Consider the following 19,690-nt stretch of genomic DNA (forward strand, 5'->3'; position numbering starts at 1 on the left):
ATGAAACGTATTGCGAACACTAATAATTCTACTCACCACATATTCGAAAACGAGTGTTAAAGTCTCCTTGGTATGAATGATGTCATGAAGCAGCACAATGTTTGCATGTTTCAGTCCTTTCAAAAGAGAAGCTGAAAAGGAAAACATATGTGTTAACTTAAAAGGATCAAAATATTTCACATTGACTGGCCTATTTTTTTTAGTGACTTGGATGATTATTTGAAATCTTGAACTTCATAACCTGATAACCAAGAGTCATATTTCAGCATCCTTTAAGTCTACAGATCTCTATTCAGTGCAGTTGAAGAAAGTGTGTGCGTGTGTTTAATCCTAGTTAATTATGGTTTGTTTGTACATATTAAGCATGATGTAGTGATGTAGAATAAGGGGTGGAATGTCATGGTTTTATGATTTTTGGTTACTGGTATTCCACATCATAACATCATGTAGTGCATTGGGAATTGACGTGTTAAAGCTCCAGTTCCAGATACATGTCCATATGAGAAGACCAACTACATTCCCCAGGGGTCTTTGCATTCAGGGAGGAGATAGAACTTTTGGCAAGGTCACCTGATTGGGCATTTCTCTTATGCACTCTTCTCCTTCACCCCTGTTAACTGCTGCCTGCCCCAACTGCATGCATCACTTCAGTATCAGTGTAAGGCCTTCAAATTTTCGGACAGTCTCACTCTCATTATATTTGCTATACTAGCTTCAATTCTAATTATAGGGTATGATAGTGTGCTATCTTGCATTCCGATACCATATTTAGAAAAAGTAGTGTTTCTCCTCAGATCATTGCCACTGTTTTTAATTATTTTGGGGTCCTCTGTATTCCTTTTCCGGAGGTGTGGATTTTGCTAAATCCCTCTGCTCCACTCATCACAGAACTGGGCCAAACCAGCCCGTAAACCATTGACATCTATCTAGTGTGATGCAGCAGTGTGATGGCTAGAGGTATACAGCCTACCTCCTGTAGGTGAACCAAGATACTTCTAGAGAGTAGACTGGGAATTTCTAGAGAGAGTCCAGTGGAGGGCCACAAAGATGATGAGGGGCCTGGAGCATTCCCCTTACGAGGAAAGGCTGAGCAAACTGGAACTGTTCAGTCTGGAGGAAATTGAAGGCTAATCTTATCAATGCTTATAAATATCTAAAGGGCAGGAGCCAAGGGAGAGGTTCTTTTTGGTGGTGCCCGGTGATAGGATAAGAGGCAACAGGCAAAAACTGGACCATAGGAATTTCCAGCTAAACATTAGGAAAATAATACTAACTTTGTGGGTAACAGAACACTGGAACAGGCTTCCTGAAGAGGTTGTGCAGTTACCTTCTCTGGAGACACTGAAGATCCACCTGGATACTTTTCTGTTAGACCTGCTCTAGGGAACCTGCTCTAGCAGTGGGTTGGACTTGAATCTCCAGAGGTCCCTTCCAACCCCCACGATTCCAAAAACCAAGTTTGCTTCTATACTCAAAAGAGCACATTTTTGTCTGAGCCTGAGAGGGTTTTGTGTGTTTTTTTTTCTTAAACATTCCAACACAACAAAGCAAATTTCCAACCAAATTCTAAATCTATCATATAAATGATGTTTTAAGCAGTAATTGTCCTTTATCTTACCCTAAGAATATTATAGATTTGATAGAATCTCTTCCATTAGTTCATGAGGATAGAAAAATGGTATTGTCACCATATATTTTTTCCTTAATGGAACCAGTTCATGTTTTCAGACCAGTGACAAATAAAGACTTGGCAAACTTCTAGATGATCTCCCTCACTAAATTTATTTTCCTTCAGAATGCATATTTTATGTTTATACCATAATACATATTAAATATTCCACAAGTATGGCATATTTCAGTAATATGTGCTGACAAGCCATGTGTTGTTACCAAAGTCATGCTGTTTTGTCACCTCATGCATTCATCTGAACAGGACTATCAGTCACTACAACAAAGTAAATAATAGATACAAAGACATGCAAATGAGTGGCATAGTTCAGTAGTGAATAACAGGGAACTTTCTCTTCTCATCCTTCTTCTGTCAAAGAAAATAACAAACCACCAAAATGACAATGTCAACCTCTAAGACAGCATGTGTCCCTCTCCACTGCTGTGTAAAATGGAAGTCAAGGAGCTCGCACAACACAATTACCCTTTGCTATCCTATCGTAGGTTCTCCTTCAGATTGAGGTAACTCCAGGGGTTATCTGGCTCTGTATTAGGCTAAGTACAAATCACAACTCATAATGGTCTTTAAGAGATCCAACAAGCTGATGCCATTCAAGGAAGAAACATGAGAGAAACACACAGCATCTGGCTGGATCAATGCTGTCCTACAAGCACCCTTGGCAGCAAAACTCCAGATCTTAGTACAGGCGAAAAAAAGCACACAGCAGTTTCAAAGCAAGTCCACGGATATCCTGATGCCAGATTTGTGAACCTGAGAGTAAGCTCTATGACCAGGAATGTGGCAGCACTCCAGCTTGACTGAGAAGGTGAGAAGCAATGTCTGCAGTGAGCTGATTCAGCTTGTGCAAAACAGCTCGTGTCACAGAGAGTCAGAATAGAGGAACCTTTCCTGTGCCCTGAATATGATGCTACTGAGCTATAAATTTGCTATTACAATTACAATTATTAAGCACTTGATCAACGCATCTCTAGTCCCCATTAGCATTATACAAATAAAGTAGAAATTTTTTCTTCTGAAAGGAAAAACCATGTACAGTTTTTCACAGGAGATTTTCATAGAGTAAATTTTCAAAGGACAACAGTGAAAAAAAAAAATGCTACTGAAAGGGATAAGGACACAAACAGCAGACAATTAGAACAATTATTCCAAAAGAGTGTTGTTTCTACCAGAAATATTTCTATCACTTGCAGCAATTGAGCTTTTCCCAGCTCTATTGACAAATAACCACACATGCAGAGAGATTGGGAACATAAAAAATCTATGTCCTGGCAGAGCCTCTGTCAAACCATAATCGTATTTATGACCTCTGTCAGCTTTTGCTGTTCAGCCCATCACCTGAGGCCTCTAAATCCTCTGGTTGGCCATTACTATGTTACTAAAATCTGTATATGGGTCATTAAAGCTTAAACAGTACATTGAAAGCAGCTTACCCTGAGGTCTTTGCAAATATTCTTTCCTCTTCAGTCCCCTCCCCCTCTTATTTATCTTCTCTAATATGCAATTCTCTCCTTTTACAATCTCAGCATTCAATATCTGCTATAAATTACAAGAACTACAATGTATCACTTGCAAGCTGAAATTGCTGACTTCTTCCCTGGTCCACGTGAAATACAGTAAACAATAAGAAAGTAAAATCTTCTTAATTAAGCTAATTTTACACTGTGGAAGCAAGAAGCATTTGCACTATCAATTTCCATTGCAACAAACCAAGTGCAACTGTGGATGCTGACAGAATTAACCCTTGGGCTCGCCTGTCAGTACTGTGACTCTATTACTGATAGGATCACCAGCCTTTGTGGGGATGTTACCTTGTCCTAATGAATTAAAAACAGATAAAGAAAAAAAGAACTAGAAAAAAATATATATGAAAAAGAAATTAAACAGAAAAAAAAAAAAAAAAAAGGAAAATAGACCTGTCTGAAATAGGAAAGCTGTTTCTTTTTCCACAGAGCACTTTAAAAACAAAATAAAATATGAACTGATGGTGCTTGGGTGCTTTTTTCAGAAACAGTCCCTTTGAGAACAAATGACAAACACACCTACTCAGTTGGGCAACTTTTTGCTTGAAGGGGATGGAACTTTGGATGAACTCCACTTATTCAAAGACAAAACCCAGAAAGTCACATTCAAGAGAACGAAAAACAGAGTCCGGGGAATTCATCAGCATCACTCTGAGGCAAATTTGACTTCAACTTTGAAGTTACCAAAGCAGCTGCTGCTGGAGCTCCATGAGACACCAAGTGCTGCTGTGCCTGATGTTAATTCTAGAACAAAACATTTTCCCTTGGAATGCCAACTCAGTCCAGCGGTTATCACCCACAGATCTCACACAAAGATGTTTTCTTTTAAGATAAAAGGACAGAAAATTGGTTAAGAAAATTACAACAAATCAAACGTGGGAAAAACATACCAGCACTCTCTTATCCTTAACACATATTCTTAAAAACAAAATTATATAATGCTACTTCAATGCTGCTGACTTTCTTTTTTCACCCTCTGTGTTCTATGTAAGATAAACAGATGGCAGCATTTTTAATTCATTTCCCCAAAGAGTTTTCAGGAAGCACAGTAGCACATGATGCTAAAATGCTTTTTTAAAACACTCTGGACAAAATATTGTATGCATTTGAGTGGACAGGTGTTTTTTCTGTCACATGTTTGCACGTTCACTTACAGCAAATTCTAGCAATAAAAAACAGGGCAGAGGAATTAGTGTCATATTCAGTAATTAATGATGTCCAAGATGATCATTTGTGTGACTCGTACAGAAGTTCATGACATGAGCCACTAAAAAGTAATGACACTCAGCACTTATCCATCAAGGCCTAATAACCATATTTGCATACCTAAAGGAAACACATTGCATTTCCCTGAATAACCATTACAGATTTCTCCTCCAACAAGGAGATGCTCTCATCTATTATGAACTCCTGGCACTCTGCCTTATTGCTTGTGGTGGTCAAGAAGCTTTTTGCTATTCCCAGAGGAGCTGGGTTCTAAAGTATGCTCCCTCCATGAGCAAGCCAATCCAGATGGACAGCAGCCAACTCCTACCCAAAACCTGAGCAGCACCAGTAAATCAGTGCCTTGCTCCCTGCAGGGTTTACAGCATCAGCTCAATCCTGGCACTCCACTAACATAGCCAGATCAGCAGTGACTTACACCTGAAAGGTTTGGAGAGCAGGCAGGATCCAAACAGTCCTCTGAAAAAGGCTATTCCATGCTCATAATGTCACATTTCAAAGCTGCTCTTCACAATCAACAAAAGTAACTACTGCTATCAACTGCCAGGCCTCACGCAGGTAGAAAGTCTCACAAGAAGCTCTGTCAAAGGTGGTACCTTCAGACACGAGGAGCACAGTGAGCCTGAACATTAATTGCAGAGCTTGGATCATCCTATCACAATTTGTTCACTCTTGCAATTCCTGGCTATCATCTTGTTCTCACTTCATGAAAAATCATAAGTCTCCACAGTGGCCCTAGATAAAAGAGTCTCTCATGATTTCTAAATTGCCTGGTATTGCAGCAGCCTTGAAACTCTTCTCAGCAGTAACAAAACATCTCAGCTCTCATGCTGCTCAGATTTACCATAACTTACAACTGCTGCTGATCCTCTCACAGATTACATTCTGTATGCAAAGGCCCCAGCCTATTCCCACCATCCTATCCAAAAAGTGTGACTGTGGCAATGTTCAGTGTAGAGTAATTGTGGTATTCTCTGGGGCTGCCATGTACAAGTGCTCACCATCTCAGCAGCTTGCACGCTGCTCCTCACGTGTTCTCCTTTTTCACTAATGTCACCATTACACTCCTAATATTTGCCATTAGAAGAGTTTTAATCTTCAAAACAACACGTCGTGGCAGTTTGCACTAATTTCATATTGTTAACATAACATCTTGGCTGCCCTGTTTAATTTCTGAGACACTAAATCATGCAGGTTGTAGTCAGTATCACAAATTTGGGAAAGCAAGTGATTTGCTCTGTTTCAGAGCCAAATAACATATCTGCAAAATTCTGTGGCTTGTCACATTCTGCAGACACAAAGACACTCTCTGACAGAGTGCCAACTTCTCATAAACAGTTGAGTTCAGTCTCTTAATTCTGAGCTCTCCTGGAAAGATGTTTTCAGTGAGAAAACTTTCACAGTTTTTTTCCTTATCATGTCTTCAGAACAAATATACCCCAAAGTGCCTTAGTGACTGCACAAACCACAGAAGTTCTGCAACTTATGTTTTCATCTACACATCTTTTATAGCTTTTTTTTAAAAATTATTATTATTTTTCATTTGGTCTCCTTTTTTTAAAAAATTATTATTATTTTTCATTTGGTCTCCAAGGACAATGACCTTTATGCTTCTCATCCACGTCCTACACAAAAAAAAAAATACCCAGAACTATAGCACAGGAACAGGAATTCACCGCTCTGTGTTAGTTTTACATTAATAAATGTGCAGAAACTTCCTTCTCAGAAACACAGTCGCCCAATCTACACTTTGATACTTTCAAGTTTGTCCATTTGTAATAATTTACTAAGAGCAAATAGATTCATTTTCCTACAACCCCTATATGACACAATTCAATTCAAGTGGGACTGTACATCCCTGGTAAGACCACAGTGGCCACAGACTCCCCACGTTCTCACTGCAGGATACATTCTGCAAAGCGATCATTATTTGTAATCTCAGGTAATTGACTTCAGACCTGCACACCAGTAAATGCACAGAATTAGCTACCTTCTGCTGTGATCTTAGCGAGCACAATGCAATGAAGATACACACAGGTCGCAGTTCAGCTTTGAAAGATCTCTAGGAAGAAACTTCTTAACAAATTTCAAATATCCATGAGCTATAGGAAGAGCAGAAAAAGCAACCAAATTCCAACTGGTGATAAGGAAGGCTTAGGTGAATTACCTACTTTATAGCCAACTCCAACCTCATGATGGCCTCTGCTAGATTTAATAAATGTCTTTTATTCTAGTTTTCATTAAGTCACAAGAAAAATGACAGTCTGGCATTAAGGAAGTGCCTCAAATCCTTGCAATAAAGAATTTGCCAGCCCCTCAACTGTAGGCTGCTTTGCTGAAGGACTGCTTGGAACACATGACCTGCATCTACCTCCTCAGGCTGAAATTCAGTCTGACACATGAGTGGGCTGAACTTTTATCCAAGCATTTTTTATTTGTGAAATTTCTCCTTACTGCTCCTACTTGAAAGTGCAGTATATTATTTAAACCAGATACACAGAAAAAGAGCGTGTATAACAACAGAAGCACCTTTAGCTTTTCTAAAGAGGCCAAAGCCACTTTGCCTATTGAACTGTAACAGTGCGTTAGAAAGTCTGATCAAATAAGCTCTGAAAAGCATTACAAAATAATATACTCACAGATATACAGAAGACTGCTGCCATGTGAAATGAATGTCTCTTTCGTTATGTCCTAGATACAAATTTATGGGTTGTGTATTGTTCCTGATGTTCTTCAAACACAAGTACACATAGAGGTTAAAAATAATGAGATATTATCTTATTAAAGCCAGACTGTCATGGAAAAAGACTGTAACAAGCTGCTCATATCTTGACAGAGCCAGTCATATCCTGCCTTCGCTTCACTTTCAGTACTCAATAGAAAGGAACTATGTAAACCAAAAACACATCAGTGCTTATGGAAAACAATTCTACAACACAGTAAGCAAGTGATAGCAACTGTGACTATTACTTTTTTGTACACAAGTGCCATTACTGGGACTTATAGCACAATGTACTAATAAAACTGCCACTGTTTTATCATGAGCTGCTTTTTATTAGTTTTGCCATTTTGCAGAATTTCAGACATTTTTCATTTAAATATCTGTACTTTATCATAAATTCTTTGCAAATTTTCAGTGTAATCAGTTCCTCCATTTCTCAAAATGGGCTTAAGTAACATCTCCTGTAACCCATCAGTAATCTTCCCCTTGAAAAAAAAAAACAATCCTCTATTTGAGTTAATACTTGAAACCTGAAAATAATTAGGATTTAAAACAGAAATACACATTTTGCCTTCCCTATGAAAACCCTTTAAATTTGGTCAGGTTACAAGCTTTTGAAATTACTTCTTTGGGTCAGACTGACAGTAGGTCTGCCATTATGTAGTGACAGCATACACCTACACAATAGCCCTATATGAACAAAAGAAGAGAAAGTCTGTGGAAGAGGGAGGAACAAAATTTTTGAAAATACTCTTGTGACTGTTGGTTCTCAAAGCAGAAAAGATAGACACCTGGACTCAGAGATGGACAGTGAATGACAGGGATCCAGGACTCAGAGAGGAAACCCAGATTACCCCAGCAATGACTCTGCAACTGAGTCGCAGCAGAGAAAAAGGAATGAGGAATGCAGAAAAGGGGAGAATGCATGAGGGGTTACAATCCACAGTGGAAGTTAGGATGACAGTGTAAAGAGAAATAAAAGCCAGAGAACAACCAGAGAAAGGGAGAGAGTGCATAGTGCTGTGGCGCAAGTGGTAGAAGTGCTGCTCTGCTACACAGGAGGCTCGAATCCTGGGGGGTTGGACTCGATGATCTCTAAGGTCCCTTCCAACCTGCATGAGACTGTGATACTATAATGATGATACAAGGCAGAATAGGGACAGAACATAGAGTGTGGGATGAGTGAGTATTGAAACTTAGGGCAAAGTAAAGGAGTGTACAGACTAGTAGCACATATTCTCCATTTAAGCCCATATCAGAACACAAGATTCCTGTAGATTACCAACCTGCTGCTTTCAGCAGAAAACAGTGAAAACGCCTCTTCATTTCACTCTAACTTGAGTTAATAGATAAAAGCAAGCTAACATAACTGCCAGCTGGTGTTTCAGTTCAAGTAGGACATGCCCATATGAGACACAAAGCTTTCAAATACAATGAAACAGGAGTGTAGATGCAACATCACAAAATGGAATGTGGATTTCCACTTGATTTTTCGAACAGAAAATGACATAAACAAAAATCTGAATCAAAATAAAGCAAACCATGCCAAATGAAGTGAAGAAAGAATACATTTTTAGTGGCTTCTGCACAGTCACTACTATGAGATAAGCTAGAGCTTTCAGCACACAGTTGCTTCATTAGCTATCTTGCATTTATCCTGCACGCTGACAACCTTTAAAATCAGTCTAACTTAAGCAGTATGGACTGCTTTGTGTGCTTGTACAGAACTCCAGAACGGTTGAGGTGGGTATGGACCTCTGCAGGTCATCTGGTCCAACTCCTGCTCAAGTTGTGCCATTTGAAGCATTAATTGTTCTCAGTTCTTTTTTTCTTTCTTTCTTTCTTTCTTTTTTTTTTTTTTTTTTGTTTTTAACCCCACAGATGGAAGAAGTGGTTATTTAAGTCTAAATTTTATACAGAATCAAGTGTGAATTTGATTTAGCAACACGTCCAGCTTCACTGGAAGGCACAGTGTTCTTTGTGGGATCTTGATCATTCGCTAGAGAAGTTGAAATGTCCATAGGACCAAGTTGGAAGAAAATTCTCCAGACCTTTACCCTTACCAAGAGGTAAGTCACTCAAGCTGAGATCATTACCATGATCCTTATTTTCTGGGCATGTGCACTTGAGATCTTCATTCATGATTATCGCAACCAAGAAGTTCTCAGGCAATGACTATGGAACCCCAGGTGCCTCTGTGCACTCATGTTATTCAACATTATGCAAGTGTTTGAATAACTTGAAAGTTATAATAAATTAAATAGCAGTGAAGGCGTTTGAAAGTCAGCGAATATCACAAAATCAACATTTAGAAAAAGCACACCTCAGCAAATGGGGTGGATAGGAAGATGAACAAATATTTGCCAACTAGTCATGGTACAGCGATAAGTAGTCTAGAAAAATCTCAAAACCATCTGTTTTAATAATGCACAGTAGGTGCATACAGCCAGAGCCACACAAAGAGAACACTGAACAAAATTAATCATTCAGCATCTGACACAGGCAGAGATCACACAGCAGGAGCAAATATGGTGCTACTGTGTAATTAAAGAACTGCACTGTACAAACAGATTAAGTTTTCACAGATAATCTTAGTTCTGACAACTTCTGAACAATTGACTTTGTAGTTGTAATAAAGACCTGCTGCAGTACATGGGATACATGCAATACTGGTATTACATGATCCAAATGAGGGCCTAACTGAGCACTTACTGAAATCCTTGACCTACAGAAGTTGGTGTTGGTTTTGTTACTCATTTTTCCCAATGCATTATGTTCAACAAGAAATCACTTGACTGCATTTAACTTCAGTGTGTGATTTCTTCGTACAAAGAACATAGGAAGTAGTCTTGGGGAAGTATTTAATTGCATTAACATGAAATTCAATCACCCACAAGCATATTTTATCCACTACTTAGAGTGAGGAATGCTAAAAAAACAAAACAGAACAAAATACAACACATCCCCGTTTATTAAAACCTTTTGCTATATTTTTCTGTGGGGCATTTCCTCCAGCAAAAACATTGCATGAAAAGTAGAAAGAATTATTTCTGGCAGTGTATACTTAAAGCAGGAAAAAAAAGGCTAGCGGCATGTTGGTTTTTTTTTAGGTTTTTTTAGGGTTTTTTTTTTTTTTTTGGTAGAGAGAGTAAGACAGAAGCCTTTAAAGGATCACATCAATTCTCTTCTGGGTGGGTAAGGCCTACTCACTCACAGCTGGAAAATAATGCTGGAGTGAACATGGCATTGTTTGTCACTTGAGGAGTGATGTAAAGGTTAAAGAAAGGCAGGCTCAGTAAGAAGTTGGCAGATATTATTTTTATGAATATTTTAGTAAACAGAATCACTGTGAAGATAAGGCAGGCTGTTCTGCAACTGATAGGAGAATGACAGTGAGTATAGGAAATTAACATGGATTTCATAACAGTAAGTGAAACCCAATCACAGAGTAACTAGCACTAAAAATCATCTCAAAACAATGAATTAGTAAACAAGTATAATTAGAAAACCAATAGTATCCAGAACATTTACAAATATTTTTAGGGACAGGAAATAACTTTCATTCTGCCTACACCTCCTTGATGCATATTATTTCATTTGCATGAAATCTTTCTTTCCCATCCAAAAATGTGCTAATCACACAGACTATGAAATGGCAAGATTCCCTCAAGTAACCTGTAAACTCATTTCCAAAATGAAAAATCTGGCAGACGCTACAGCACAAAAACACAGTGATAATTACAGTGAAGGTTAGAGCAAAGTGTTTCCCAGACAAAAGAGGCTGCATTACGAACTACTAATGATGCTGTACAACCAGCAGCAAAGAACTTTGGTGCCAGTGCTGGCAATTATCAGCTTAGCAATCATATCTGAACTTCAGCATTCTTTTCACATCTAAAGGACCTACCAGCTCATGAAGAGTACATATGCTGTCCTCCTTCAGTCTTTGCCCTGGGTATTCCCTTCATTCTCACCTTAACTGTCACTTACTCTTGCAACTCTTGCAATTCATAGCATCCATCATCAATGTTAATTGAATTTAGAGCGTAATCAAGTGGGAAGAAACAGGAAACCTTACAATGGACTCACATGATTTTTGCTTTGTTCACCCTGGAATACAACTGAACCTAAATCAGGGTGACTGCAAACTTTACAAGTTTACATTTAAATGACATGAAGATCCGTACTACGCTGTCAGTGTCTAGAGCACTGAGTGCTTATTTAAACTTTATGGACAATGTTCAGTTTTTAAAAGGACAAAAAATTCCTTTAAGCAAAATATGACAAGCACTGTATGTTACTTTGTAAAGCAGCTGCCCCTCACAGAAAGCAAGAGAGGTGTCAATACAGAAAAGAGGGGCTGCAGGAATGTCTCGGCTTCACAAAGCTGACAGCCACAGCTGATAGTGACAGGGTGATGATAAAGTTAAGTGATGCTAACATCAACAAGGAACACAGTTAAGGTAAGTTTGTCATTTCAAGCCCCTACTTTGTGCAGGGGGATAAAAAACAACAACAAAAACCAAAAACAACAGCAACAAAAACCCATAATTTTCAAAGACAGACTTTGAATTACCTGTATAAATACACTGTATCAACAAAATTTTACATCTAGAACCATACTGGAAGTCATTCCGAGCAACAACATAAACAAAACACACCCAAGAAACATAAAAATGTACATTATGAGATCTGTCAGCATGACCCATTAACACCACAGGTGGTGAGAAATTACATATATATTTTAAAAAGGCCAACTCAATGACTAGCAGCTTGCCTGTCTGCTACTTGCAGACATAAAACATCACTTTCCAGTTCTCCTGAAAATGTACTCGCTTCTTCCATCCTGTCGTGTCATGCATCAATTATGAAATAATTATGTCAATTTAATATTTGCTTTTCCAGATAATATTCTTTTTATAGAATCATAGTAATTAGTAATGATGGTATTAAAATTGATAGTGCGGCCTCTTAAAGAACCAGTTTCTTCCAGACAACACTATTACCTTGCCAAACTTTAATCAGATGTCCTGATCTTTTACAGTTTGTGTCTGACAGTGTTTGTTCCAGTCAAAACAGGTCAGCCTTTTCCAAGAAAGAACTTGAGGACAAAACCACTCTTTAATGCTGGTGACCTTATCTTCAAACAGTTCTCAGATCTTTTGCACTGAAAGGCAGCCATCAAAAGTTACACTTTGGGTCAAGGACGTGTTTTTTCTTGTTTCTTGAAAATCTGTCTAATTTGTCAAAGTTTATATCTGGTCAGTGGAAAATTCTACTTCAAAGCTACTCTTTGACAGCTAAAGCCTCCCAAAGAATCCATTTTTCCTGAGCACGCTCAAACATTCAGATATTTGGCAAAAGCAAAAGAAATTTGAGCCAATGAGTTTGAAATCAAATGTCAGCTATAGATGGGACTATGCTAGCAATAAACCTCTTCTAACAGTTCCCCCCAGAGTACAGTCCCAAAATTGTTCTTGTATGAACACATTTCCAAGCCCCTTGTTTGATTGCTGCTCCCTCTTTATTGCTGCTAATGACAAAAAGGCTGAGAAATGCTGCCATGCCCAAGTCCCTATCTTAGCCCTATAGGCTCCCGGCTGAGGCCACAGACCCTTCCCGTCTGCCTGTGACTGCTTTCCATACCTAGTGCTGCACTGAATGGCCTCTGTGACTTGAATTCTTCCAGACCCACCAACCATTCCTAACTGACAGTTTTCAACATCACTTCTCTCCTAGTTCACCTTTCTACCAGTACTCAGATACAGGCATTGTCAAGTATCTCAGTGAGGCAGGCATGGGGGAAAAAAAACAACACACTAATATGTGGGTGGGATTTTTATTATTATTTTCTTACACTTCTGCATTGCAATATGGCATTTGAAAAGTGCCCTTGTGAAACTGGCTTAAGTGACATCCAGAAATTCAGGATAAACCAACAAACCTAAACCATACAACTTAGATCTAGGTCCATCTTCACCTGCATGAGCCCTAAGACAAAGCTAATTCTTTAATAGAACCCTTCAAGCCTGTTTTTATTATTATTATGGTTGAACACAGCAGTGACCTGATAACCAGAAGTATGAGACATAAAATGGAGCAGAAAACAAGCAGGGTGCCCTAGTGAGCAGCTGGATCTAGAATTACTACAACCAGCATAAACCACTGCATTTCTCTGTAACTTCCATTTTTAATTAGAAGGATCAAAGTGAGTAAAATACTCCTAGGCTGAGTGATTCAATCAATAGATGTAGCACTTACTATTACTGATGAGTTCCTTTGTATTTACAGAAATCAGGTGAGGAAGAAATGAAACTTTAGCTGCTAATTCAGTTTGACAGAGCACAGATTATACCATTCAGTGTACCAATGTACCAACTATCATCTCACCAGCTGAACCCTAAAAGATTGTCCAGCACTGACACGAGGCTTCTTGGTGCTGTGCAACAGAAGTTGAATACTTCCAGTGCCAGTGACAGTGCTATGACCACACATTAAGAATTTAACAAAAACATCATGGCTATGAAGCAGTTTCTGTACCTCTAAAAGGCTCTGGAGCACATGTTGTTCTAAGCTTTCTCTATATGCAAGTTCATTTGGAACAGTATTTTGGCATACCACAAAAGGTCAAGCACATTCTTAGTCTCTACAGTTTAAGTGAGAACACCTAAATATGCAGAACACAGATCAGGCACTGTGAAGTCCTTGGGGCTCTTTGCTTATTGTGAGTAAATTGAAGAATGACTTCAACAAAGCCACCAAATTTCTGGAGCCAAGTTTCTCTGTTAAGGGAACACATTAACCAGGAAAAGAAAGCCACAGGAATTAGGATAGAAACATATACCCTCAGATACTAAGGAATTTCTGTACCAGCATAGCTAATTAGTGTGCATGCTACTTGAGGCACTCCTCAACAATAGACTGCAGCTCTGAAGGAACTTGCTAAATGATGTACACCAAATTCCTCTTCCAACACATGCCAGAAAATTTTGGCAAAAAATCAAGAACTGAATGCATCTGAAAGTCTAAGAGCAAATTCCAGTTCAGGCATACATATTAAAACACTGGCAGCCAAAATGCTAACACTCACAGTGCTAAACCCTAAATTCCCACCTCGGTTCAATGTTTCAAATAGCACCAGCACTTTGGAAGCAGAAAAAAATATTTCCCAACAGGAAAAGGAAAGATCAGCCCATGAAACAGGCATGAGAGCACTTCTCGTTTATATCTAATTAGAGCTCAGCAACCTAGTGATGACAGATCACAGACTTCAGCAAGTCCATCAAAATCCCTTTCTTCCAGCTGGTTGTGATGCTTATATTTGACAGACTGATAATATTCAAAACAAACAGATGAGATCTCTACAGATAAACAAACCTGGTCTGAAGTATATTTAACTCCCAAACTTCTGCATGAACAAGATAAGCTACACATAAAATATCTGAGGATAAATTACAGTTATGTACCTTTATCTCAAAGGTATCTTTAACCTTAACTACACAATGAGTTCTACGCATTGTAGTAACTGGGATGTTAGTATAACTGCCATGAAAAATTATCTGCTGTTTTTCTTCAGTATTTTCTTGGCCATTAATACGCACTGTTAATAAGACCTCATCCTTTGCTGTGGTTTGGCTTTCATATAATTCAAGGAAGTTCTATAAACTTGTTTACATAATTCTCAAAGATGTTGATTTATAATTCTGTCAATGATTTTACAAGGTTAATGGCCTCTGCAATTAAATAAACAAATGAGAAACTGAATGACTTCAATTTCATGCACTTCAGTCAGCCATAAAAACAGCATACTGTGCATGGATCTTGGACATATGAAACACGGAGAAAAAAACACCCTTCTGCTGACAGCTCCAAAAAAATGTACAGAAAGGGGCATACTCCTCTTAATGCTGAGCCATGGTGTGCTTTGACTCAGAGGCACATTGCAGAGCAGAGATTGAGGCAGTTTCCCATATGGACCTGAGAAACATCAATACTCCATAGGAATTTCAAGTTAAATAAAACCCAGTCCAGTGAATAAAAGCTCAACTTGTGATGCTGAAGGCTCGGAACAATAGCTTCTCTTTTCAGAAGCATATCTATTACTCAAAATGCTTGTCATTTAATTTTATTTTTTTAATTTTAAATTTAAACTTCAAATGAATGTAATAAGAACTGAGCAGCACTAATAAAGGAAGCTCTAGGCCCCTTATTCTAAGAAAATACACCTGCTTCCATCAGTCTAAAAGGAAGCCAGTTAAGACTTGAAAATATCACAAAACTGGTGAAAATATATCATGCTGTGCCCTTTATAACTGGTTTTTTTATTATTCAATTAGTTGATATCTATTAGCAGTAAAAGTCTGGATTCCATCACACTCCTTTTTAACATCAAAAAAAATCAGAAGTTGCAATAATTATATCCAAGTTTCTTTGTGTAAATAAAAGTATGTCTGTCCAAACTTCACTGGAAAACTTGATTTAACAACAACAATGTATCAGAAATTCATTGCAGGAAGGAAAGGAAAAAAATCAAAAGGAACAAAATCCCTTGGTTTTGGGAGGGATGGAGGGATGTGAGTTGGTTGGTTGGTTTTTAATGCCCAGAGTTTTCCTGCTACCTCAGAGAGGTTAGAAGTTGCTTCATGCCCTTGAACTCTGATCAAGAGTTATTTACAGTCAATGAAATGAATTGTTTGAATGAGGCATCCCAGCATCTTGTCCGCAGACATAAAAAAAACGATAGAAAACATAAATGAATGGGCTGATGGAGAGATGCAAAGGTTATTAATGCAATTTATAAGCCTCTTGGACCAGTGGCCAGAAATCTGACAGAAAGGTGTTAAGAAAATCTTGAACCCATTATCCACAGACATATACACTTACAGCTTATTCAGTTTGACCTCTTCAATAGAAGGAGCAATTTCCAAGCTCATAATTTTTTACTGAGTTTATTTTTTAGAAAGACATCTATCCTCCTGCAACAAGCATGGCCTAAAAGTGTCCCCAGTTCTCATCCACATTTGGGAGAGTAAGAAACCCACCTAATCCTATACAGACTTTGAATGAAGACTACACATTTCCCCAAGATCTTTTATTTTGGGTAGATTTATGTGAGCAGGGCTGACAACAGCATATAGACAGAGACACTTCAATATCTGTAACTTGAATTTTGTTTGTGAACTGCTTCTCTAAGCCTTAGTTTCTCCACTGACATGCAAAATAATGCATTTTTGATTATGCAAATAGCCCACGGCTTTGTGAATAGGGCCTCATGTGATTCAAATGGTAATTCAGTCAGAAATCTTGATGCAAAGCCAGCATTTCAACCATGTCAGTTTTATAACCAAGACTTTCTGAGAAATACAGAATTAAAAATTGAAAAAATACAATTTATGATCACAAGTACATTGAAATAAAGTAACCTGAAGAGTGTGGAAATTCTTAACAAGATTTTGTCAGTGGGTCTGCAACCTGCTGGGTCTGTGTTTAGTTACACATACCTTCAGGAACAGACAGTTTCCTAATGGCATCAGGGTAGCACTGCTATGAGGTGAGAACCCAAACCAAAACAACAAAAGCAAAATTTTATCCAGAGCTTAATGTGCTCAGGGTTTGCATTTTTTTATTTTTATTTTTTTGTTTTGAAATAAAATCCCCATACAATCCAGCACATATTCTTATGAAAACATTCTCATGTTAAACACTGTTTCAGACTTCACAACACACAAAAGAGCAAGCGTGCATTCTATACTCCAAAGACAGACAGGGATTGTGTGAGTGATTTATCCTGACGTTTGAGGGTGACATTTATAAAAAAAGTATTGTACATTGATTACAAAATTTTAGACAGACTACATAAAAGGAGACACATTTTAATTGTGTCCAAACTAGAACTCCAAAACTGATCTAGTGACTGTTCCTTTCATTTTATTTCTTCTCAGTCTTTAGCTACAAGAGTGATTTGAGCTACTTTGTCCTCTCACATTTTGGGAGATATGAAGGTCAAGGAGTATGTTTCCAGATGGAAATCAGTCATACCAACACTGCTGTCACCCAATCTGTAAGACTAGCTTGGAGATGCATAGATTTTCTACCATTCTTGTGACCTCCTTCGTTGTTTCTGCTCAGGGAAAATCAGGTGATAATTGAGACTAAATGAAGCCCAAGGACATTTGATATTTAATTACCTGACCTGTACAGCTAAGAGGGCTTTACATTCTGAATTCTCCATTTAAGTCACTTATAAACAAAAAAAGGTGTTAGGATGCTTCCTCAGGAGATTTAGAGCAAAAAGCTAAATACATAAAATCAGCTCTCATTGACCATGCAAGTTTTGAGCATCTTTTCAAGTCAAAGTCAACAGCAGCCCTATTCACATTAATCACTTTCTAACATCCTAGATTAATGGGCAAATAAAACTTGTTGGTATGACTGCTGCATTAATTAATATAATTCTGAAGTGACCTTCATCAAAGAAGGACAAGTATCTGTATCAAATCAGAACTGACACAAATCACCAACTTCAGCTAATAGATCCTCATTTACAAAGCTTCCTCCATTCATTTTATTTCTCAGTTCATTTTTCACTTGGCTTCAGCTAAATCCACTGCCAGATGAGAGGTTGCTGGGTTTTGTGCCAAGTGGCCCAGACCTTAAAAATTCACAGGTTGCACCATTACAGATTCTGCAGCTGTGGAATATATCCCGTACTGATAACTACTAGACACCACTATCATGTCTTATATGTTAATAAATGGGTCAGAGGTGGAAGGTCATGATATCCTATTACCAGTCTCTGAACCATTCAGTTCCCTTTCATCTTAGAAAAACACAATGAATTATCAGTTTCTTTTTTATATTGCTTACTCAGGAGGAAAATTCCCAAGAAAAATAATGTGGATATCCATTTTCATTGCTTTGAAGATGACAGTAAAGGTCAATTTCTGATTTTGAAATGCTGCTCTCTTCATATTGATTATAATGACCCAAAGCAGTAAATTCACTGTTGCTGCAAGAAGAGATCCCATTATGAAGCATGTATTTCAACTTCACATCATTCCTGAATGATAAATCTCACACACTGGAGAAAAGAACTAAGACGTTTGCAACACAGTCTTCAGCATAGGGGAAAACAGGAGTGAGGAAAAAGGCCGATGTTATTTCCCTAAGGGCCTGAGCCAGACATCTGAGCCTACAGCATCTAGCGGAAGCTAGACCTAGACACAAAAGTTGAGGAGAAAACTAAAGCTAACTGAACTGTCTCAAATACTGAACCACTATCTTAGAGTCACCAAGGTTGGAAAAGACTCACAGGATCATCCAGTCCAACCATCCACCCATCACCAATACTTCTTACTAAACTATGCCCCTCAGTACAATGTCTAACCATTCCTGGAACACCTCCAGGGTCAGTGACTCCACGACCTCCCTGGGCAGCCCATTCCAGTGCCTGACCATTCTTTTGGAAAAGTGGTATTTCCTATCATCCAGCTTAACCCCCCCTCCCCCCCGGCACAGCTTGAGGCAGTTCCCTCTAGTCCTATCACTAGTTGCATGAGAGAAGTATAAAATATCCTGTTCATATATTTTTGAAATTCAGGACATAGCAGTGATAGAAAACACACACAAAGATCTAGACAAAGACAAATGTCTTTGTGTAGATTTGAAGACACCATTTTAGTCACAAGGCTAAATAGTATAGTGGCTGGGGTTGTTCCTTTCATAAAAGGGAGACATAACAAAGAAAAAAACAATCTGAAGAACTGGCTATGTTTAAGAGACACCAGTTGATACAATCACTTTGCTTCACCAGATTGCTATGGATGGCATTGGCATTTGGAAGGTGTGCCCCTGAAAGGTCTCTAATCAATTCAAGCAGAGATGCCAGAACTTACTATCACCTTCATTTACATTAACAACCAATTAGTATTCCTACGCCTGGTCAAGTCATACTAAGAGATATATGGTCACAGAGAAAAAGTTGTTGTTACTCTGAGCAGGATTAACTTGAGCTCTCCATTTTATGGCTGTAGTATAGCTGTAAAATGAGATTAAATTTGCATCTAGAATTAAAAGAGGCTCTCACCAACTTCCACTTAAGCAATAAAGCCATGAGGGCTGTACAAGGGTTCTGTAAGATGTATAGTTATGTGCTATAGTTATGCATGAAGAAAAGATTGTACCCCTCTTAATATCTCCCTATATTTTGTATTTGCCACTTTTTCCTACCCTTGCTGTCATAAAAATACAGTAGAGCAGAGAACAGTTCTGAATTATGCCTTAAAAACAGATTTAATGAGCAGAATGCCCCAGCTGGGCCAAGGTGGAGAGCTTGAAGCTCAGGTGAGGCATAAACAGGGTTAGACAGAGGAATCAATGGCTTCCCTGAATTAATGGACTTTTAAGCTCCTAGTGCTGGAATTAGCACATCCCTTACCCACCGGTTTCCATATGAATACTGACAATTTCTGCAACAAAAATAAGGCAGAGCCTATAAGGTCTGCCATCAAGCTCACTGGTAACAGCCATGAAGAA

The 19,690-nt window shown here is 38.4% G+C and overlaps 1 protein-coding gene across 7 annotated transcripts in view; it reads right to left on the bottom strand.

Moving 5' to 3' along the window:
- Nucleotides 1–19,690, bottom strand: part of CDK14 (cyclin dependent kinase 14) — a 289,389-nt gene that overhangs the window by 168,570 nt on the left and 101,129 nt on the right. For all 7 annotated transcript variants that reach the window (XR_014943062.1, XR_014943061.1, XR_014943060.1 and 4 more), the window contains one exon: nt 37–131. Coding sequence is in view for 4 of the 7 variants with exons in the window: in XM_015853369.3 (XP_015708855.1) it covers nt 37–131 (95 nt within the window). In the remaining 3 variants the exon portion in view is untranslated. The remainder of the gene's footprint in view (nt 1–36; nt 132–19,690) is intronic.

This window comes from Coturnix japonica, chromosome 2, assembly GCF_054131305.1.
Source record: "Coturnix japonica strain WE chromosome 2, WE-NBRP24, whole genome shotgun sequence".
In the NCBI taxonomy this organism is placed as follows: domain Eukaryota; kingdom Metazoa; phylum Chordata; class Aves; order Galliformes; family Phasianidae; genus Coturnix; species Coturnix japonica.